At 46.3% G+C, this 24,227-nt stretch overlaps 1 protein-coding gene across 5 annotated transcripts in view; it reads right to left on the reverse strand.

Moving 5' to 3' along the window:
* The window catches only part of GPN1 (GPN-loop GTPase 1), an 83,237-nt gene that overhangs the window by 12,338 nt on the left and 46,672 nt on the right, over positions 1-24,227 (reverse strand). For 2 of the 5 annotated variants that reach the window (XM_075126235.1, XM_048846192.2), the window contains 4 exons: positions 24,008-24,047; positions 17,266-17,356; positions 15,937-16,047; positions 2,459-3,256 (listed from right to left, as the gene is read on the reverse strand). In XM_075126235.1, the coding sequence (XP_074982336.1) occupies positions 3,171-3,256; positions 15,937-16,047; positions 17,266-17,356; positions 24,008-24,047 (328 nt within the window). In that variant the 3' untranslated portion in view covers positions 2,459-3,170. Of the gene's footprint in view, positions 1-2,458; positions 3,257-15,936; positions 16,048-17,265; positions 17,357-24,007; positions 24,048-24,227 lie in introns of those variants that run through there. The other 3 variants (XM_048846196.2, XM_048846190.2, XM_075126236.1) reach the window with 2 other exon arrangements.

Below are 24,227 nucleotides of genomic sequence, written 5' to 3' on the forward strand. Positions count from 1 at the left end.
ATTCTAGGTGTATGTGCGCCCATGTGCATAGTCGTCTGAGACTTTTACCTTAGCAGTATCCACAGGGTCAGCTGTGATGCCCCCTTGAGTGCTGCAGTCATGCATCGGTATATCGGGTGCCACCAACCCAACGACCTTCTCGCCTGCAACTCCAACATAGGGGTAGGAGGGCAGGTAATTGAATGGATGTGAGCAAAACATCTCAAAGAACAAGAGTTATGAAAAGCAGGTAACCGTTTTTTCTTCGAGTGCTTGCTCATGTTGATTCCATTCTAGGTGACTCATAAGCAGTATCCTCGGAGGTGGGCTCAGAGTTCACAGCCTAGCTGCTTGCACTACTGCTTTACCGAAGCCAGCATTGTCCCAGGCCTGTTGGGTAAGCATGTAATGGGACGTGAACGTGCTGTCAGATGACCAGATGCCGCCATACAGATGTCCTGGACAGACACTTGGGCTACGAAAGCTGCTGAAGAGGCTTGCTCTCTGGTTGAGTGGGCAGTGACAATCGCTGGAGGTGGCACCTTCGTATGGTCATAGCAGTAGCAAATGCAGGCGGTGATCCAAGAAGAAAGTCTTTGAGCGGACACCAGATGACCTTTTATCCTGTCAGCCACCGCGATGAACAGCTGTGTCGGTTTGCGGAATGGCTTGGTCCCTTCAATGTAGAAGGCTAGCGCCCTTCTGACATCTAGGGAATGCAGCTACGATCCTCCTCCAGCTTATGTGGCTTTGGAAAAAAGACGGGCAGATAAATGTCCTGGCCCATGTGAAACTGGGAGACCACCTTAGGCAGGAAAGCCAGGTGTGGATGCAATTGGACCTTGTCCTTGTAAAAGACTGTATAGGGTGATTCCAACGTAAGTGCTCTAATCGCAGAGATCCTGTGGACTGAATTTATTGTGACCAAGAACGCAACCTTCCAAGAAAGGAAGGGGAGAGAACAGAAACCCAGAGGCTTGAAGGGGGGTTGCCACAAATTGCAGCATGAAGCCCAAAGAAATTGTGTTGAGCACCCAACAGTCCGAGGTCAGCTGCAACCGGGCTGACAGAAGGGGTGTAGACAGTTGAGGAAAAACCAGGAGGTGGATCCTGGGCAGTGGCTGGGCTGCCATCCTTGGGTGCATCCTCAAAATGCCTGTTTCTGGCTGCCCTGGTCTCTAGAGGGGGTAGGCTGGACAGAAGAGCGGGAAGACGAAGTGTGCCGTTGCCTAAACCCCTTGTCTTTCTCCTTCTTTCTGTAGAAGCTGGATTTGGGGACACCCCACAACAGTGACTGAGGCAGAGAAGGCGGAAGCCGGAATGGCGTTCTAGCTTGTTGAAGGGTGTGCAGCTCTGCAGTCACAGGACAAAAAAGGGGGGTTAGTGGGTACAGACTGTTGTAACAAGCCATAAATCCAGTGTCGCTAATAAGACCATGATTTTTAGCATCCAGCTAAATTAAGGTGGCGTGCAAGTACCCCATCTGGATGAGGGCTGAGAAGTCCGATACGGAGTGGCTGCTTTGTGAAAAAGTGTTCGCTCCTATGATATGGCTTTTTACAACCATCTGTAGCCCACTAACCCCCTTCTTTGTCCTATGACTGCAGAGGTGTTAGCGGGCCACTTCACCTTGAATAGTTTCCCAAACCTGAAGGAGAGCTCTCTGTAGCTCGAAAGCTTGTCTCTTTCACCAACAGGAGTTGGTCCAATCAACGATATTACCTCAACCACCATGTCTCTCTAATATCCTGGGGCCAGCACGGCTACAATACTGCAAACAAAATAGAAATAAGGAGCACACTTTTAATAGTGATTATAATTAACCATTGGAACAACATACTTAGAAACACAGTGGATTTTCTCACTTGAAGTTTAAAATCAAGACTGGATATCTTTCTAAAACATATGATTTTGCTCAACCAGAAATTATGGGACTGATGTAGTGGTTACAGAGTGTGATTTTATGGCCTGTGCATGTACATGGTTGGACTACATGGTATTAGTGATCCCTTCTGGCTTTAAAATTTACGAAAAAAACTCCTGATGATGGATAATGTATATAGCAAATAAGTAACTGTAGGTAATGGGAAGATTTCCGTCTTCCTGACTTGGATAGCACCCTTCACTTTGCTTGTCTTGGGGGCCAAAAAGTTTTAGAACTATTTGGAATAAGAATGAAACTGACGCGTAATTGTAGGTGGCCAGCACAGTGCCCACAACACTATGCAGGGTATTGGTTCATTTCTGACTGAGCGGGAAGGAGCACCAGCTACTGAATCACTAACAACACTTCCTGCAGCACCTGCGTTTTCAGTGTCTCTGGTCACAGGATGAAATGCCGTTTAGCTTTACAGCTCAAGATACTATGGCTTCAGGCACACAGCTCACTCCCAGTGTTGTGCCTCTGGGCGTGCTGCAAGCTTATTCAATGAACCTCCCATAAAGTTCAACTCTGTCATTCCCAATCACCACTAAGCCATTTGTCAATAGCAAAAAATACTTTATAATAAATTACAGAACAAAATAAAATGTCAAACATGGGATTGCAGTGACATTTCAGTTACCCTGTTTCAGTCACTCAGAGAAAACTCCATTTACAAACAATTTCCTGAAAAGACCTTTCTAGCCTCTGACCAAATTTTAGCTACAGAATTTAATAGGGAATACATTTAAAATTGAGGCTCTGGCTATCGTCACACAAGACTATTGCCCCAACCCTCTGAATTTGAGCCACCACCATAACTAAAGGGAGACAATTCCCAGAAGAGCCTTCCAGCAGAGGTCTCACCCGTCCCCTGCACCCAACAGAAACCATAAGCTTTGAATGTGGGGATGGTGTTGAACTCCTAGGGGTGGACCAAAGCTTCAGACAATAATGATGACACACCAGGAATTCAAGTTCCCAACAATGTGGAGCAAAACTATTTGGAGAAAAGCGAAAAGTGCAATCCTTATTTTGTTTTAAAAGTCACAATGGCAAAAGATTAAACACCTGAAGTCAGAACTCCAGCTCACAGTAACCAACTGATTTTGCAAGTACAGATATTTAAGTATCAGAGAAAGTGCTTCACAGAAGTTAAATTGCATACAAGGCTGCACTGGTGTCTTCACAGCACAGAAGGTGATGGACACTTTGCTCTTGCTGTTCCCTCCAGTCGAAGGGTTTGCAGCGCTTTGCTTCTGAAAGTCTCTTAGTGGCTGCTTCTATTCTGGTACTTCATCCTGGTCTCCTGCATGAAGTTTCTGAAGGCTGGTTCTTCTTGGCTTTCCCCAGTGACTTTGAGGGGGGAAGGGGGGGGAGAGAGAACAAACATACATAATTCAGTACTAAGCCAGCTCCTACCCTACTTAAGGTTCTGAGTTAAGGTGGGAGTAAGGCTACTGGGAACACAGAGTAGGATGTAAAATGTCTATCTAGGTCTTCATCTACTTGCAGTTCCCTTCTCCTTGGCCCACTCAAGTCCCAGAAATTCCCAGGAGAGGAATATGAGAAGCTAGAGAGAATTGGACAGGGAAGAGGAACACACACAGTCTCTGCCTCTCCCCCCCATGCTCCCTGTCACTCACCCCTACACACACCAGTTGAAAAGTGGCTGGCAATCTAGTAAGATCCCCATGGAACATTGGGATTAAAAAACCTGCATCATATGACACTGTACCTGCCTCATGAAGCATTGCAAACCCTTCCCAAAGCACTCTGTGGCCAGTTGCACAGTGGGATAGCTACCCACAGTGCACTGCTCTCAGTGTCAATGTAAGAGCTGCTAGCGTGGATGCACTCTGCCAACACAAGAAGCATAATGTGGACATGCAACAGTGGTTTAATTAAAGTGCTTTAATGAAAACAGCATAACTCTTGGCGACAAAACTCTGCAGTGTAGACATAGCCTAAGACATAGCCTTTCCTATCCATCCACACAGCTAAAACTCTCATCCAAGTCTCACATTTCAATTACTGAAACATTCTTCTCGCTAGCCTTAACAAATGCAATCTTGCTTCACTTATATCCATTCAGAATGCTGGCTGCAAAGAATTTTCCTAGCCTCTCTCTTTGACCAGGTCACCCATCTCTTGCATCCCTCTTCTGGTTCTCCCTTCTCTATCACATCAAACATAAACCTGCTTGCATTCGTTTTCAAGGCCCTTCACGGTCAATCCTCACTTTACCAATTATCTCATTTGCTAATGAGCTGTTGATGCTTGCCTCTGATCCACCCATGGTGGCAGCCTCCACTGCACATTTGTTACACTTTCAAACAAGCATTTTCTCCACTGCTGCTCCTCACACTTGGGAGGCGCTCCTCCAAACTTCCACAAAGCTATCTTATTCTCCACTTTCAAATCCCTCCTCAAAACTCTTTGCCATGATGCCTACAAAAAGGTTGACAATGGTTAGGCTACTGGTGAGCTAAGACCACTGTTTATCATTCTGACTCCATGTACTCCTCCATCCATTTGTTATCTCTTTGTCCTATATTTAGACTGTAAGCTCCTTTAGGTGAGTACTGTCTTTCTGTTCTGTTTGTACAGCACCTAGCACAATGGGGCACTGGTCCACAAAAAATGGTTACTAACCTTCCGTAACGGTTGTTCTTCGAGATGTGTTGCTCATGTCCATTCCATACTAGTTGTGCACACACCACATGCACAGCTGCTGGAGATTTTTCCCTTAGTGGTATCTGTAGGGACAGCCCTAGCGCCCCCTGGAGCCCTGCATTTATGTGCCCATATAAGGGGAGCCGCCAGCCCTGCACCCTCTCAGTTCCTTCTTGCTAGCAACTCCGACAGAGGGATAGGAGGGCAGGCCATGGAATGGATATGAGCAACACATCTCAAAAAACAATTACAGAAGGTTAGTAACCGTTTTTTCTTCAAGTGCTTGATCATGTCAATTCCATTCTAGGTGACTCACAAGGAATATCCCTGGCAGTGGGCTCAGGGTTCACGGACGTGTCGATTGCAACACTGCTCTCCTAAAACTGGCATTGTCACGGGTCTGCTGGATGATGGCGTAGTGGGATGCGAAGGTATGGATCAATGACCACATTGTGGCCCTGCAGATGTCCTGGACTGGAATCTGTGCAAGGAATGCTGCTGATAAAGCCAGGGCCCTTGTACAGTGGACTGTCACAATGGCCGGCAGCAGGATTTTGGCCTGCTCGTAGCACGCCCAGATGCAGGCAGTTATCCAGGAGATCTTCAAATGATACTGGCAGACTTTTCATCCTGTCCACCACCGCTATAAAGAGCTGCGTTGATTTGAAGGCCAGGGCCCACCTATCGTCTAAAGTATGTAGTTGACGATCCTCATCTGATAGGTGAAGCTTCGGAAAGAAGACAGGCAGAAAAATGTCCTGGTTGTTATGGAACCGTGAAACCACCTTAGGCAGGAAGGTTGGGTGGGGGTGCAGCCAGACCTCATCTTTGAAGAACACCTTATAAGGGGTTCTGAAATCAGGGTTCTGATTTCAGAGACCCTTCTGGCCAACCTAATTGCCACCAAGAATGCAGCCTTCCATGACAGAGGTAGCAGGAAACAAGATGCCAATGGCTCAAAGAGGGGCCCCCATGAGCTTTGACAGTACCAGATTCAAGTCCTATGGAGGAATCAGGTCACAAACCTGTGGGTAAAGTCTTTCCAAGCCTTTATGGAACCTGACTGTCATCTTGTGTGAGAAGACTAATTTACCCTGGACCGGAGGATGGAAGGCCGAGATCATAGAATATCAGGGTTGGAAGGGACCTCAGGAGGTCATCTAGTCCAACCCCCTGCTCAAAGCAGGCCCAATCCCCAACTAAATCATCCCAGCCAGGGCTTTGCCAAGCCTGACCTTCAAAGCCTCAAAGGAAGGAGATTCCAACACCTCCCTAGTAAATGCATTCCAGTGCTTCACCACCCTCCTAGTGAAAATGTTTTTCCTAATATCCAACCTAAACCTCCCTCACTGCAACTTGAGACCACTACTCCTCGTTCCGTCATCTGCTACCACTGAGAACAGTCTAGATCCATCCTCTTTGGAATCCCCTTTCAGGTAGTTGAAACCAGCTACTAAATCCCCCCTCATTCTTCTCTTCTGCAGACTAAACAATCCCAGTTCCCTCAGCCTCTCCTCATAAAAGTCATGTGTTCCAGTCCCCTAATCATTTTAGGTGCCCTCTGCTGGACGTTTTCCAGTTTTTTCACATCCTTCTTGTAGCATGGGGCCCAAAACTGGACACAGTACTCCAGATGAGGCCTCACCAATGCCAAATAGAGGGGAATGATCACGTCCCTCATTCTGCTGGCAATGCCCTACGTATACATCCCAAAATGCCATTGGCCCTCTTGGCAACAACAGCACACTGACTCATATCCAGCTTCTCGTCCACTGTAACCCCTAGGTCCTTTTCTGCAGAACTGCTGCCTAGCCATTCGGTTCCTAGTCTGTAGCGGTGCATGGGATTCTTCCGTCCTAAGTGCAGGACTCTGCACTTGTCCTTGTTGAACCTCATCAGATTTCTTTTGGCCCAATCCTCTAATTTGTCTAGGGCCCTCTGTATCCTATCCCTACCCTCCAGCACATCTACCACTCCCCTCAGTTTAGTATCATTTGCAAACTTGCCGAAGGTGCAGTCCAGGCCATCCTGCGTGGCCACCAGGTGGACCTTGACCGATGACAGAGCCAGACCTTGGTGCTTCAGGTAGAGTAGATAGTCATCTATGCAGTCCATCTTGGACTGAGACGGGAAAAGACCCCAATTGGAGGCCCAACAAGTGAAGCGCTTTCACTTTGCCAAGTAGGTCACCTTAGTAGAGGGTTTCCTGCTACCCAGTAAAACTTGCTGAACCTGCTCCGAGCAGGCCCGTTCCTCAGGGTTCAACCACGCAGCAGCCAAGCTGTCAGATGTAGGGATGCGAAGTTCAGGTGAAGCAACCAACTTTGGTTCTGTGAGATCAAGTCGGGAGCTATGCTACCGAAAGTGTGCCATATCAATGCGGGTGTGGCCACGCTGGGGCTATCAGGATAATCCTAGCTTTGTCCCTTTTTATGTGGGCCAAGGATCTCAGTGGGAAGGCGTACAGTAGTTCCCCTGCCCATGAAAGCAGGAAGGCATCAGACAGGGAGCCCTTGCTGAGCCTACGCATCCAGCAAAACTGCTGCCATTTCCTGTTCTGTCTGGAGGCAAACAGGTCCACCCAGGGGGTCCGTGACCTCTCGAAGATAGCGCTGATGACCTCTGGATGAATGGACCACTCATAGTGAGAGGAAAATGACCTGCTGAGCATAACAGCCAGTGCATTCTGAGCCCCCTGGGAGGTGTGATGCCTTGAGGTGAAGGGCATGTTCCACACAGAAGTCCCACAATTGAAGAGCCTCCTGCCACAGGTCCTAGGAGCGAACTCTGACTTGCTTGATGATGTAAAACATCATGGCCGTGTTGTCCATCAAGATCTGCATTACCCTGCCTGACAGGTAGGGACGGAACATCTGGCAGGCCAAGCGTATCACCTTGAGTTCCCTGACATTTATGCGCAGGGAGAGTATGAGCCCCCCACCCCAGGTCTGAAGCACCTGAGACCAATGCCACTGATGGGTATGGGGCAGCAAAGGGGACTCTGTTCATTGTGCATGGTTCTGTCCACCAAGTCAGTGATGCTAAAACAGTCAGCAGGTTTGTAAGAATTAGGTCCAAGTGGTGCCTGCCGGGAGAGTAGACTGACACTAGCCACATCTGCAGAGGTCTGAGACGCAGCTGCACATACTGCACCAGGTAAGTAAACACTGCCATGTATTCCAGCAGCTTGAGGCATATCTGAGCTGTCATGAGTTGGTGGGCCCTGACATGGGTGATTAGGTCCGACATCGCCTGGAACTGGGCCTCCAGCAGGTATGCCCTGGCTTCAGTGGAGTCAAGCACTGTTCCTACAAACTCCATTCTTTGAACCAGGATCAAAGTTGATTTCTGCTCATTTATAACCAGACCCAGCTCCCAACACATGGCCCATATAACGCTGAGTTGGACCTGAGCTTGTGAGTGGCCCTTGATTAACCAGTCATTGAGGTATGGGTAAATCTGCACGCCTTGATGTCTCAGTTAAGCTGCAACCACCAACATACACTTTGTGAAAACCCTTGGGGCTAATGAGACACCAAAGGGGAGTGCAGTTAATTGATAATGGTGCTGCCCCACCATGAGCCAGAGGAATCTCTTGTGCCCATGGAAGATGGAGATACTGAAATATGCATCCTTTAAATTGAGGGCGGCATACCAGTCTCCCAGATCCAGGGAGAGAATGATGGAGGCCAGAGAGACCATGTAGAACTTCAGCTTCCTGATGTTTGTTGAAGCAATGCAGGTCCAGGATGGGCCTGAGGCCCCCTTTGGCCTTCGGGATTAGGAAATATTGGGAATAAAACCTTTGCCCCTCAAATCTTGAGGAACTTCCTCTATGGCCCTCATGCATAGGAGAGCTTTCACCTCCTGGACGAGGAGTTGCTTGTAAGAAGGGTCCCTGAGGAGGGGCAGGGTTGAGGAGTAGGAGGGGGAGATGGACAAAAACTGCAGGGTATACCCAACTGCCATGGTGTTGAGTACCCAACGGTTCAAAGTTATTAGGGACCACGCAGCATCAAAAGGAAACAAATGGTCCAAAACCAAAAGAGGGGATGGATCCTGGGTCAAGTCCGGAACACCGTCCTTGGGTGCAACCTCCAAAGGTCTGCCTCAAGCCACTGGGGTACCTTCCCGAGTTTGACAGAGGCAGAGGTGGATGGTGCAGGCAGTTGGCGCTTATAACCTTTCCCTTTTTTCTTACAGGGATCATCCCTGGGAAACCCTGAGAACCTGGGAGGCAGCTGCAGCCAGAAATGTCTTCTGGAGGCTGGGGATGTGTACAGGCCCAAGGAGCACAGCGTGGCCCTAGAGTCCTTCAGTCCTTGGTGTTCGTCTGTTCCGAGACGAACGCACCTGGGAGGTCTTGGACTGATTGCTGCACCTCGTGAGAAAGACCCGATAATTGCGGCAATGAGCTGTTTTGCCTGGACACTGCTGATGCCATTGATCTGGCTGCTGAGTCGGTCGCATCCAAGGCAGCCTGAAGCGAGGCCCTGGCCACCAACTTGCCTTCCTCCAGGATGGCCAAGAATTCCTGACTTGACTCTTGTGGCAGGGAGTCTCTGAACCTGGCCATCGAGTTCTAGATATTAAAATTGTACCTCCCAGCAATGCCTACTGTTTGGAGATATGAAGCTGTAGGCTGGTTGTTGAATATACCTTCCTACCAAATAAACAGAGTCTCTTTGCACCCTTATTTTTAAGGGTGACACTTGCCTTCCCCTATCTGTCCTGCTCGTTTGCTCATACATATATTCACACCCCTTAGCTGGGACATAATATTTCTTCTCTGCCCTTTTCGAGATTGGGGTGGGAAAGATGGGGTCTATCACAGCACCCTAATCAGCTTCAACACCCTTTTGCGAACTGGTAGGGCCACTTTGGAGGGGGTCACTGCAGCTAAAATGTCAAACAGGTTGTCCATGGGCTCGAGGTCCTCCACCTCCAGCCCCAAGTTTGTGGCAACCCAATTGAGGAGCTCTTGGTGAGCCCCGAAGTTGTCTGGTGGAAGGGGATTGGCCGGACCCACAACCACCTGGTCTGGGGATAATAAGGAAGAGGCCATCAGTATAGGAGGAGCTGGCTCCTCCTCCACCACTGGGGTTGCCTCCACTTGGACCACGGCCGGGGTCTCAGTATTGGGGTCAGAGTCAAGGTTCGGCACTGGCTGGGGCTGTGTTGTGGTTCGCCTCTCAGATACCACCAAGGATGACATCTGGGACTAAGGTCCCAGCATTGACGGGAAACACCCTCCCCCTCCCCACCCCCCAGGTTCCGATATTGCCAGTGCACTGGCCACTGCCCTGGTGGCCAAGCGCCTGCAGAAGGTTCGGCACCGAAGTCCGGTGCATACAAGCTGATGCCAGTGTCTTCTTGCGGGAGGGATGGATACACACCTGTATTCTGATGAGGACTCTTCCCTCAGAGACAATGGTGGAGCCGTTGCCACTTCCGTCTATCGGCTGTGATGGGGAGCCAGGGAGTGGTGCCAGGAAGCTGGAGATCGGAGCAATGGAGCAGGCAATCATTGTCATGGGACTGGAGATAGGTGTCACCAAGCTGGGGATCGGTGTCGTGAAGCTGGCAACTGGGAAGCCAGCGACCGGTGCTGCAAAGCCTGAGACCACTGAAGTGGGCCCATAGAGGGTTTCTCTCTGGTGCGGGCTGCCATCGACGATTCCGCTGGTTGAGGTTCTTGGGGTGTGGGTGGCACTGGGAGCGACATTAGGTCTCTTGACACCTGGAATGCCTCCAGCATCAATGGGCTTGCAAGTGTAGGGTGCCCCGACTGCTCCCAGGAGTCAGTGGTGGATCCTGGACCGGGCTTGGTGCCCTGGGTGGAGTTGCCACCGCCAATCTGCAGAGGACAAGTGGGCCAGCACCTTGTCAACCATTCCCCGCCTAACCTTTTTCGGCACTGGGGAGTGCCCTCTTGGGTGCGCTGTTTCTTGTGCCTTTCCCTCAGCACTGGAGATGGCAAATGGTGCTGGGGAGGGCGTGGTGCTGGTGGAGTACTCCGTACCGAGGCTGATGTGCTCAGCACTGAATCGGAGCAGCACATCTCTGAAGTTGGTCTAAGTGCTGCTTCCATTAACAGGGCCTTAAACGAGTCTCCCTGTCCTTGTGTGTGCGTGGCCGGAAGCCCCTGCAGATCCTGCACCTGTCCTTAATATGGGCTTCCCTGAGGCACTTTAAGCAGCTCGAATGGGGGGTTGCTCACTGGCACAGGCTTAACGTAAGTGGCACATGGTTTGAAACCTAAGGACTGGGGCATGCCCCGCCCCTAGGACTATGTCCCAATATGGGACCGCTATCTACTTAACTAACTATAGCTAACAACTAAACTTTTAACTATATACAGATCAGCAAAGTCCAAAAACCATTAGAAAGCTTGCAAGTGCAAGAGATTTTCCAGCGACCATCATGGGCAGTAAGAAGCAACTGAGAGGGCGTGAGGCCGGCGGTGACCCATGTACAAACACACAACCCCGCGGCTCCAGGGGATACTAAGGCCTGCCCTAGGGATAGCACTACGGGAAGCAACTACACAGGTGGCACGCGCATGCCTAGCATGGAATCGACATGAGCAAGCACTCAAAGAAGGACTTGGGCTTTTAGGTGCTATGGTAATACAAGTAATTACAATGGGAAATCATAATGGAATAGGCTGGTTCTAGTGGGGTTCGACCCAATGCTATTTAATCTTTTTGTCAATGATCTGGAAGTAAATAGAAAACCACTGCGGATAAAATTTGCAGATTATACAAAAAATCGGTGGAGTGGTGAAGAATGATAAAGAAAGTTCAGTTCTCAGAGTGACCGAGATCACTTGTAAGATAGGCCCACTTGAACTGTGTGCATTTTTTATGTAGTAAAATGCAAGGTCACACATCTGGGATCAAAGAATGCAAACTACAGCTCCAGAACGGGAGACTGTATCCTGGAAAGCAGTGACTCTGTCTGAAAAGGACTTAGGAATTATAGTATACAAATAATTGAACATGAGCTCCCCATGCAATGCTGCGCCAAAAAGGGCCAATGTGATTCTCAGGTGTATAAACAGGGAAGCAGTGTGCAAGAGTAGAGAGATTATTTTACTTTTGTATACAGCTTTAGTGAGAACAATACCGGACTAATGCATCCAATTCTGGTGTCCACATTTTAGGAAGGCTGCTGAAAAACTGGAGAGGGTGCAGAAGGGATAAGTTATTGGAAGCTTGGAAAAAAATGCCTTAGAATGAGAGATTATGGGTATGTCGATTACAGACATTTTGGGGCCTCTCAGCTCTGGTTGACAGAAATAGAAATAGCTACATAGATAGTGCTTAAAAGGTTTAGCTTGGACTGGAGCTCAGGCTCAGAAGCATTTGGAAGATATGATTTGGTCAAATACAAGTTATTGGGCTAGATACAGGAGTAACTGGATGAAATTTTATGGCTTGTGTTATACAGGAGGTCAGACTAGATCCGATGATGCCTTGTGGCCTTAAAAAAAATCTATGAAACCTGAAACTAGAAACATTTAAAACAAGAAATAGAGTTTAATTAATCTTTGAAACAACTTACCTAGGGAAGTGGTGAATTTTCCCTCATTTGAATCGTTTAAATCAAGACTTGATATCTTTCTAATAGATATGTTATTGCTCAAACAGAAGTTAAGGGCTGAATGCTGGACTTACTGGGTGAGGTTCTCTAGCCTGTGTTATGCTGACTTCAGATCAGATGATCACAATAGTCCTTTCTGGCATTAAAATAAAATCTATGAATTGTAATGTTGTAAAAACCATTTCTGCAGCACTGCCCACATAAACCAGTCAGGCAAGAATCCACGATAGGGACATAAAATATTTTTTTAAAATTGTACCAAAAAGTGACAATCTGGAATTGTCAAACAACAATATTTGTTGTCATACTCTCCTGCTCCCCCCCTTTCACCCATTATGCTTGTAGCTACCTTCATTATAAGTCACATCTTTGGGTACAGTTCAAAACAATAAGAAAAAACAATTTCAGAAGTCAGAAAAGATTCTTAATTGACAATAGTTGGGGTTGGTCCTGCTTTGAGCAGGGGGTTGGACTAGATGACCTCCTGAGGTCTCTTCCAACCCTGATATTCTATGATTCTATGAAATTATTTACTTATCAGGCAACTTTCAAATAGGAATAGCAAGGAAATGAGTAACTAACTCTCTTACATTCTAATAAATACATTCATATCGAGTACAAACGTGTATTTCTTCACAACAACCTTAAATTCTACAGCCGGGCAAAATTTTTCACATGAAACTGACAAAAAATGCCATCAAAATGTTTTGCAAATTTTTGTAGATTTCCCCAAACTGAAAGAGAAAAAAACCCTTAAAAATGCAAAAAACAAAAAAACCTCAACTTTTCATTTAAACATTTTCAAAAGAAATGTTTTGATATTTTGGTTTGAAATGACTTTTCATTTAAAAATTTCCTTTAATTTTATTAAATACACACATTTTAAAATGGCTGAAATCAAAACAAAACATTTCATTTGACTGGAAATGAAATTTTTGGGACTGTTTCAATCACCAATTTAAAAAAAAATCCATTATTTGCCACCTCTATTTAATTGTAACTCATGGATGATATAGGCTTTAATATAATTTTATCTTCATTTTGCTATATAAATGTTTTAAAAGGGGCACCCCTCCAGCACCCACGATTCTCTGCTTAACTTATCTATAACTTAATTCACTGGCCAGAAGGGACTTTACAAGATCATCTGGTCTAACCTCCTATATAACACAGGCCACAGAATTTTACCTAGTTCCTCCATATGCAGTCACATAAATCGTGTTTGGTTAAAGGATATCTTCCAGAAAGGCCTCCAGTCTTAATCTGATGATACCACCCCACTAGACTCTCCTCTATTCTCAAACCCGTCCCTGTCTCCCAGTTTCCTAAGAAAAGCCCATTCCCTCTCCAACAGGAGTATGCAGTCTTTTCATGTTCTTCTCTCTCCAACCCATGTTGCTCTCAGAAACTCAGATTCCCTTCAGACACAGCTCCTGCTGCCTTCTCCTTCTCACATCCTCTACCCTCAAGCTTCTCTGTAACTCCCGTCGAAGGAGGGGGATGCTAATTTAATGTAATTCCTCCAGTTACCAGCCCCTTTGATGCCATCCCCTAGAAAGGTTCTCATATATTAGTTCATAGAATCATAGAATATCAGGGTTGGAAGGGACCTCAGGGGGGAGATGATCTAGTCCAATCCCCTGATCAAAGCAGGACCTAATCCCCAACTAAATCATCCCAGCCAGGGTTTTGTCAAGCCTAACCTTAAAAACCTCTAAGAAAGGAGATTCCACCACCTCCCTAGGGAACCCATTCCAGTACTTCACCACCCTTCTAGTGAAAAAGTTTTTCCTAATATCCAACCTAAACCTCCCCCGCTGCAACTTGAGACCATTACTCCTTGTTCTATCATCTGGTACCACTGAGAACAGCCTAGATACATCTTCTTTGAAACCCCCTTTCAGGTAGTTGAAAGCAGCTATCAAATCCCCCCTCATTCTTCTCTTCTGCAGACTAAATAATCCCAGTTCCCTCAGCCTCTCCTCATAAGTCATGTGTTCCAGACCCCTAATCATTTTTGTTGCCCATCGCTGGACTCTTTCCAATTTTTCCACATCCTTCTTGTACTGTGGGGCCCAAAACTGGACACACTACTCCAGATGAGGACTCACCAATGTTGAATAGAGGGGAATGATCACGTCCCTCGATCTGCTGTCAATGCTCCTACTTATACAGTCCAAAATGCCGTTAGCCTTCTTGGCAACAAGGGCACACTGTTGACTCATACCCAACTTCTCGTCCACCATAACCCCTAGGTCCTTTTCTGCAGAACTGCTGCCTAGCCACTCGGTCCCCTAGTCTGTAGCAGTGCATGGGATTCTTCCTTCCTAAGTGCAGGACTCTGCATTTGTCCTTGTTGAACCTCATCAGATTTCTTTTGGCCCAATCCTCTAAGTTGTCTAGGTCCCTCTGTATCCTATCCCTACCCTCCAGCGTATCTACCACTCCTCCCAGTTTAGTGTCATCTGCAAACTTGCTGAGGGTGCAATCCACGCCACCCTCCAGATCATTAATGAAGATATTGAACAAAACTGGCCCCAGGACTGACCCTTGGGGCACTCTACTTGACGACGGCTGCCAACTAGACATGGAGCCATTGATCACTACCCGTTGAGCCCGACAATCTAGCCAACTTTCTATCCACCTTACAGTCCATTCATCCAGCCCATACTTCTTTAACTTGCTGGCAAGAATACTGTGGGAGACCCTATCGAAAGCTTTGCTAAAGTCAAGGATTCTCCATGGACCAACAGACCAAGAAAGGATTTTTGAATAAATATCCTGGTTTTAAATAAACTCTGGGCCTTCTTCCTGATCCAGCAAACAGAAAGGACCTCAAGTCCACAGAAGGCCCTAATCCTTAGGGAAGGATTGGAAGGACTAGGCCTACTGAGGCGCCATAAGACCATGTTCTTGGTCTAAGCTGGAGCTGTGATTAACATGAATCCACAAGGAAATCCCTTAGATGGGGTGTTGAAGGACTGCTCCTGCCAGAGGCATGTTAGGGTTGGGGTGATCTCTGGTAAGCTTATTAGCAACTGTTTAGGTTCTTTATTGTTTTTAATATGTTTTCCTTTGTAGTGTTTTTACCTTAAGAATAAAATGGGCTTGCATAAAAAGAGCTGTGCTGTAACTAACTGTAAGTGTGGACAGTCACACTTCTCTCCATGTCTGAAGAGAAAGCACGCAGCTGTGCTTGGGTAGCGTGCCTCTGCTAGGAATAATACAGTGAAGGCAGGGAACTGTGCAGCATGGGAATACCTGAGTCGGAAGGGAGTGCTCAAGAAAGGCAATTGCTGGAGAACTGGAAGCATGAGAGTTACGTGTCCTTGAGGGACCACTGAGGGGAAACAGAGGTGCAGTTGCTCTGAACTGTCCCACATGGTGGGCACAGGTTTCTCTTCCACTCTTGTCACTTCCAACCTCTCCTCCTTCACCCCATTCTTTTGACTCCATCTGACTCCCCCCTTCCTGTTCCACATCACAGTTACCTGCCTCTCTCTGACTGTGACCCATTCCTCTCCAATTTTGGATTCATAGCTGTCGCTCTTGCTCTCTTCACAATTTCCCACCTTTGGTGTCTCCAATGGCTACACTGATGACCTGTCTGGTCCCTGGCCTCCCACCTCATTTGACCTTAAACTCTGAATCAGCTCTCTCACTCACCATAACAGCCATGCACTTGACCTCTGATCTCCCCTCCCAGGGGGCACGTTGTGTAATTCCAAGCCACAGGCAGCCTTGATTTCCCTTACCTTGATGGTCAATATCATCAGTATCACTCACTCTCTCTTCATCTTCCTCATCCAAAGTTCCTCGTGTCATGATCAAGTCAGAGGGGCCCAATGCAGAAGTGTCAGAAGAATCTAGTGAGAAATAGAAGCTTCTAAAGACAAATTCTCATACTGACAACAACCTAATTCCCTAATATGTCATAATGTAAGCATCTGTGCACAGCAACCACAGCTACTGGTACCTACCCTACAAGTATGGACCATACCCCATGGCCCCCATAGACACAAATACATGTGCTAAAATGTGAGATGCTGCACAGTAGCATGTTCCCTGTAGAACCCCACAGATTACAGCTCCACCCATATTGTTGAATTCTTGCTGGACGCCAATTTAATTGTTATGTCACCCTGCCTGGAATGTTGTATCAACGCAAACTATTTATTTCTAGCATGCCCACTCCCCTATTGGCTAGGCACCAGGGTTCTTCTTTCCCTGACCTTCTGCTGGGGCTAATGCATAGAACAGAGGTTCTCAAACTGTGGTCCGCAAGCTCCATTCAGGTGGTCCACGGACTGTTCCCTCTAAGGTGCAGGCCTGGGCAGCCGCACATGAGAGAATGAAGGGCCACTCACCTAACTATGGAGCCACGCAAGTGTGGCTCCACTAATTAGGTGCCTGGACCCTGGAGAAGATGCACATGTAAGGTTAGCGGGTAGCTTTGGGGGAATAGGGTGTAACTGGGAGGGGCAGAGAGGTGAGAAGAGGGGATGGGGGAATTTGGGATGTGCAGGGCTGCGGCGGTCAGAGAAAGAGGCGACTTTCCCCAGCTCCAGGGCTGTGGCTGCCAGGGAGAGACAGCCCTCCTTCCTAGCCTCAGCTCTGTGGCTAGGGAAGAGACCCCACTCTTCCCCAGCTCCAGCTCCGGGGCTGGTGCAGCAGGGGAGAGAGGACACATCCATCGCATTGGAAAGGTAAGACTATTGATATTAAAATATTAGTTGTGTGCTTTTATTTGTAGAACAAAAAATATTAATTAAGGGTTTTTTTATATAGCGATTTTATCCAAAGTGCTTTACAATAGTTATCTAATGGTGCAAACAACATTTGGAAAGATCATTAAGTGGTCCGCTGAGACCCTCAGCAATTTTCAAGTGGTCCGCGGAAAATGAAGTTTGAGAATCACTGGCATAGAAGATGAGACCCTCCCACAGGAAAATGGTCTGTGCCCTTCACTGGGACTAAGTTGCTTTTATAAAAAGAAAAGAAAAGCTCCAAAGAATTTTCAAGGCAAACTCTACAGAGACTCGTCTGAAGTTAAATTACTTCACCACATAAAACCCTTTCATTACCTGCAAGTGAGTTGCTCTCCATAGCCACAGAGCCCATGTCTTTCCACAAACGTTCCAGCTGCTCTTTCTGCTGCTTGCTCTGGGCTTTTGCCTACACAAGGAAACATTTTAGTGTGATTAATATAACACCCACCACAGAGTCTCTGGACACAGTTAAAGTAACACAAGTAAAACAATATTTCCACTCCAGAAGAGAGGTCTACCCAAACATTGGGTAAAGGTATGAGTCAATAAATGGACTTTACAGCAGAATTTGTTGGACCAGAGGAGGGAAGTGAAGTCTAGAGCTGAGGAACCTCCACCAGGAGCACTTTAAGCCATCCAGTGTCAACTGTCACACTAGTGCATTGAGAGAGGTGATTCCTGGATATCCAGAACGCAAAGCATGTAGGGGTACAATCTGTTTTGTTTCAGTGGAATACACTAACTTTAATTAGTTACTCTTGAATCACTGAAAACAGAATTTGGACCACAGGACTTTAAACACTATCAACACCTAAAGTTGCAACTTGAAAGGAACAGAAAGCCAGCAGCGTCTTTAGAGAACTGGCACAGTAAGTTCCACAGTCAAAAATGCTCAACTGATCAACATTCTATGTTAGCTGGAGTGTGACAGCACTAGTCTACATGGGGCGTATTGCAGAAATACGATTTGGTGGTTACAAATTATTCTCTCTGAAAAATATTTCTGCACCCTAGACAGGAACTTTGGGGTAGGAGCAGGGATCATAAAGATGAGTCTAGCTATTGTTCAAAGTTGTGCATAGTGAAAGGTAAAACTCAAATTGTCTGGAGGTTCAGATCACTTTATATTTTATCTCAGTCAGTTCACTCATCCCTAGAGGTCATGGAGTGGCAGACTCTGTGACCCTAGGACACAGACTTGGAAGGGCTAATAGCATAACTGAGGGCAAATGAGAGTAGACTATGGAAAGCATATGAAGAAATAATAAAGAAGCATAACAAGATGCAATTATCCAACAAGTTCTTGGAATGTATTGGAGACAATTTTTTATTCAGAAGGTGGAGAAAGCTACTAGGGAAGAAGTTGTTCTAGATTTGATTTTGATAAATAGGGAGGAACTGGTTGAGAATCTGAAAGTGGAAGGCAGATTGGGTGAAAGTGATCATGAAATGGTAGAGTTCATCATTCCAAGGAATGGTAGGAGGGATAACAGCAAAATAAAGACAATGGATTTCAAGAAGGCAGACTTTAGCAAACTCAGGGAGTTGGTAGGTAAGATCCCATGGGAAGCAAGTCTAAGCGGAAAAGCAACTGAACACAGTTGACAGTTCTTCAAAGAGACGTTATAAAGGGCACAAGAGCAAACTATCCCACTGCGTAGGAAAGACAGGAAGTCTGGCAAGAGACCATTCTGGCTTAAGTAGGAGATCTTCAATGATCTAAAAATCAAGTCCTAAAAAAAGTGGAAACTAGGTCAAATTACAAAGGAAGAATATAAACAAATAACACAAGTATGTAGGGAAAAAATTAGAAAGGCCAAAGCACAAAATGAGTTCAAACTAGCTAGAGACAAAGGGTAACAAGAAAACATTCTACAAATACATTAGAAGCAAGAGGAAGACCAAGGACAGGGTAGGTCCGTTACTCAATGGGTGGGAAAAACAATAGCAGAAAACATGGAAATGACATCACCAGGACTGGAGGTCCTGGTGATGTCAAGGAACTATGACGTGATTGGAATAACAGAGACTTGGTGGGATAACTCACATGACTGGAGTACTGTCATGGATGGTTATAAACTGTTCAGGAAGGACAGGCAGGGCAGAAAAGGTGGGGGAGTAGCACTGTATGTAAGGGAGCAGTATGACTGCTCAGAGCTCCGGTACGAAACTGCAGAAAAACCTGAGTGTCTCTGGATTAAGTTTAGAAGTGTGTGCAACAAGAGTGATGTAGTGGTGGGAGTCTGCTATAGACCACCGGACAAGGGGGATGAGGTAGATGAGGCTTTCTTCCGGCAGCTCACGGAAGCTACTGGATCGCATGCCCTGATTCTCATGGGTGACTTTAATTTTCCTGATATCTGCTGGGAGAGCAATACAGCGGTGCATAGACAATCCAGGAAGTTTTTGGAAAGCGTAGGGGACAATTTCCTGGCGCAAGTGCTCGAGGAGCCAACTAGGGGGGGCGCTTTTCTTGACCTGCTGCTCACAAACCGGGTAGAATTAGTGGGGGAAGCAAAAGTGGATGGGAATCTGGGAGGCAGTGACCATGAGTTGGTTGAGTTCAGGATCCTGACACAGGGAAGAAAGGTAAGCAGCACGATACGGACCCTGGACTTCAGGAAAGCAGACTTCGACTACCTCAGGGAACGGATGGCCAGGATCCCCTGGGGGACTAACTTGAAGGGGAAAGGAGTCCAGGAGAGCTGGCTGTATTTCAAGGAATCCCTGTTGAGGTTACAGGGACAAACCATCCCGATGAGTCGAAAGAATAGTAAATATGGCAGGCGACCAGCTTGGCTTAATGGTGAAATCTTAGCGGATCTTAAACATAAAAAAGAAGCTTACAAGAAGTGGAAGGTTGGACATATGACCAGGGAAGAGTATAAAAATATTGCTAGGGCATGTAGGAATGTTATCAGGAGGGCCAAATCGCACCTGGAGCTGCAGCTAGCCAGAGATGTCAAGAGTAACAAGAAGGGTTTCTTCAGGTATGTTGGCAACAAGAAGAAAGCCAAGGAATGTGTGGGCCCCTTACTGAATGAGGGAGGCAAACTAGTGACAGAGGATGTGGAAAAAGCTAATGTACTCAATGCTTTTTTTGCCTCTGTTTTCACTAACAAGGTCAGCTCCCAGACTGCTACGCTGGGCATCACAAAATGGGGAAGAGATGGCCAGCCCTCTGTGGAGATAGAGGTGGTTAGGGACTTTTTAGAAAAGCTGGACGTGCACAAGTCCATGGGGCCGGACGAGTTGCATCCGAGAGTGCTGAAGGAACTGGCGGCTGTGATTGCAGAGCCATTGGCCATTATCTTTGAAAACTCGTGGCGAACCGGGGAAGTCCCGGATGACTGGAAAAAGGCTAATGTAGTGCCAATCTTTAAAAAAGGGAAGAAGGAGGATCCTGGGAACTACAGGCCAGTCAGCCTCACTTCAGTCCCTGGAAAAATCATGGAGCAGGTCCTCAAAGAATCAATCCTGAAGCACTTGCATGAGAGGAAAGTGATCAGGAACAGCCAGCATGGATTCACCAAGGGAAGGTCATGCCTGACTAATCTAATCGCCTTCTATGATGAGATTACTGGTTCTGTGGATGAAGGGAAAGCAGTGGATGTATTGTTTCTTGACTTTAGCAAAGCTTTTGACACGGTCTCCCACAGTATTCTTGTCAGCAAGTTAAGGAAGTATGGGCTGGATGAATGCACTACAAGGTGGGTAGAAAGCTGGCTAGATTGTCGGGCTCAACGGGTAGTGATCAATGGTTCCATGTCTAGTTGGCAGCCGGTATCAAGTGGAGTGCCCCAAGGGTCGGTCCTGGGGCCGGTTTTGTTCAATATCTTCATAAATGATCTGGAGGATGGTGTGGATTGCACTCTCAGCAAATTTGCGGATGATACTAAACTGGGAGGAGTGGTAGATACGCTGGAGGGGAGGGATAGGATACAGAAGGACCTAGACAAATTGGAGGATTGGGCCAAAAGAAATCTGATGAGGTTCAATAAGGATAAGTGCAGGGTCCTGCACTTAGGACGGAAGAACCCAATGCACAGCTACAGACTAGGGACCGAATGGCTAGGCAGCAGTTCTGCGGAAAAGGACCTAGGGGTGACAGTGGACGAGAAGCTGGATATGAGTCAGCAGTGTGCCCTTGTTGCCAAGAAGGCCAATGGCATTTTGGGATGTATAAGTAGGGGCATAGCGAGCAGATCGAGGGACGTGATCGTTCCCCTCTATTCGACATTGGTGAGGCCTCATCTGGAGTACTGTGTCCAGTTTTGGGCCCCACACTTCAAGAAGGATGTGGATAAATTGGAGAGAGTCCAGCGAAGGGCAACAAAAATGATTAGGGGTCTGGAACACATGAGTTATGAGGAGAGGCTGAGGGAGCTGGGATTGTTTAGCCTGCAGAAGAGAAGAATGAGGGGGGATTTGATAGCTGTTTTCAACTACCTGAAAGGGGGTTCCAAAGAGGATGGCTCTAGACTGTTCTCAATGGTATCAGATGACAGTACGAGGAGTAATGGTCTCAAGCTGCAGTGGGGGAGGTTTAGATTGGATATTAGGAAAAACTTTTTCACTATGAGGGTGGTGAAACACTGGAATGCGTTACCTAGGGAGGTGGTAGAATCTCCTTCCTTAGAGGTTTTTAAGGTCAGGCTTGACAAAGCCCTGGCTGGGATGATTTAACTGGGAATTGGTCCTGCTTTGAGCAGGGGGTTGGACTGGATGACCTTCTGGGGTCCCTTCCAACCCTTATATTCTATGATTCTATGATGATTCTATGAAATGGCAGAGGTGCTTAATGACTTCTTTGTTTCGGTTTTCACCAAGGCAGTTGGTGGTAATTGGACATCTAACATTGTGAAAATGAGGTAGGATCAGAGGCTAAAATAGGGAAAGAACAAGTTACAAATTATTTAGACAAGTTGGATATCTTCAAGTTACCAGGCCTGATGAAATGCATCCTAGAATATTCAAGGAGCTTACTGAGGAGATCTCAGCCATTAGCAATTAACTTTGAAAAGTCATGGAAGACGGGAGAGATTCCAGAAGACTGGAAAAGGGCAAATATAGTGCCAATCTATAAAAAGGGAAATAAGGCCAACCCGGGGAATTACAGACCAGTCAGCTTAACTTCTGTATCTGGAAAGATAATGGAGCAAATAATTAAGCAATCAATTTGCAAACATCTAGAAGACAATAAGGTGATAAGTAACTGTCAGCATGGATTTGTCAAGAACAAATCTGCGTCAAACCAACCTGATAGCTTTCTTTGACAGGATAATAAGCCTTGTGGATAAGGAGGAAGTGGCAGACATGGTATATCTGACTTTAGTAAAGCTTTTGATACTGTCTCACATGCCTTCTCATAAATAAATTAGGGAAATGCAACCTAGATGGAAATACTATAAGGTGGGTATACAACTGGTTAGAAAACCATTGCCAGAGAGTAGTTATCAGTGGTTCAGTCATGGTGGAAGGGCATAACGAGTGGGGTCACACAGGGACCAGTTCTGGGTCTGGTTCTGTTCAATATCTTCATCAATGATTTAGATAATGGCATGGAGATTACACTTATAAAAAGTTTGCAGGCGATACCAAGCTGGGAGGGGTTTTGCAAGTGCTTTGGAAGATAGGATTATAATTCAAAATGATCTGGATAAACTGAAGAAATGGTGTTGTAAGCAAGACATGAGAAATAATTCTTCCACTCTACTCCACTTTGATTAGGCCTCAACTGGAGTATTGTGTCCAGTTCTGGGTGCCACATTTCAGGAAAGATGTGGACAAATTGGAGCCAGTCCAGAGAAGAGCAACAAAAATGATTAAAGGTCTAGAAAACATGATCTATAAGGGAAGATTGAAAAAACTGTGTTTGTTTAGTCTGGAAAAGAGAAGACTGAGAGGCAACATGATAACAGTTTTCAAGTACATAGAAGACTGTTACAAAGAGGAGGGAGAAAAATTGTTCTTAATCTCTGAGGATGGGACAAGAAGCAGTGGGCTTAAATTGCAGCCAGGGAGATTTAAGTTGGACATTAGGAAAAACTTCTTAACTGTCAGGGTGGTTAAGCACTGGAATAAATTGCATAGGGAGGTTGTGGAATCTCTATCTCTGGAAATTTTTAAAAGCAGGTTAGACAAACACCTCTCACGGATGGTCTAGATAATACTTTGTCCTGCCATTAGTGCAGGGGACTGGACTAAATGACTTCTCGAGATCCCTTCCAGTCATATGATTCTATTCTATGGTATCAGAAAAGTTCAGGATGGCAAGGGACAGCCCAGAGGAAGAGAAAAAAAGGGTACAGTAACCTACCAGACTGGAGCTAGAATCCAAACTTTGCATAAAACAGGGCAGCCAGAAGACATTTTTCATCTCTAACATGAACGTTACATCTCTGTCTTCTACTTTATTAACACTTGATATCTTCATGTAAGCCAAAATGGGAATTTGAGGTGGTATACAAAGACCTAAAACGTCACTTTGGAAGGTCATAACAAATGGTGCCCTCCACCCCTCAAGGTACATGGATCCTTCTAGATTAGTAACCCCTTGAAGATAAGTGACTATAACCATGTCCAGGATTCCAAGAATAATTTCTCTACGGCTTGTATAGTAGAATTATTCACTCCTTGCTTTATAATCTATTCCCCACCGTACACACACTACACCTTATTTGCCTTCCTCATGGCTCTCAGACACACTGTCCAAGTCTTACCACATTCAGTTACAAGCATTAAAGCATTTGGAGGGTGCGTGGTTTGTAGAAAAGACTGCTGTACAAAATAAAACCACACCATACCAAATCTAGCAAAGGAGAGACCGAGAATGGGTCTCAGGAAAGGGCTTTTCACTGTAAGTGTGATTAGTAAATTAAATAATGGGCCTCTGCAGTGCAGTGGAAATTTAAATCCAGATTGGATAAGTCTTTTAAGGAAAATAACCAGAATATACTCTGAGAAGCTGGGGTTCTGAAGGAAAGCTGGAGCAGACTAGTTGGCACTCTGACCCCAGAATACACTGCCTGTGTGTGAAATATTTGTAAACCTTTACCAATGATTTTCTCAGACGCTCATATTCTGGACGATACTCCCTGAAAAGAGAAACATTTTGAACATTTACTTATAAACAACATCTGTCCATTACCTAAGCCTCTGAGCATACTTCCATTAATCTCCTCCCACACTGTGAACCCCTTGGCCCCAGCCCAGAGCCCGCACCCCCTCCCAAGCCCAAACTCCCTACCCCAGCCCAGTGAAAGCGAGTGAGGGTG

Source organism: Caretta caretta, chromosome 3 (assembly GCF_965140235.1).
Source record: "Caretta caretta isolate rCarCar2 chromosome 3, rCarCar1.hap1, whole genome shotgun sequence".
Lineage (NCBI taxonomy): Eukaryota > Metazoa > Chordata > Testudines > Cheloniidae > Caretta > Caretta caretta.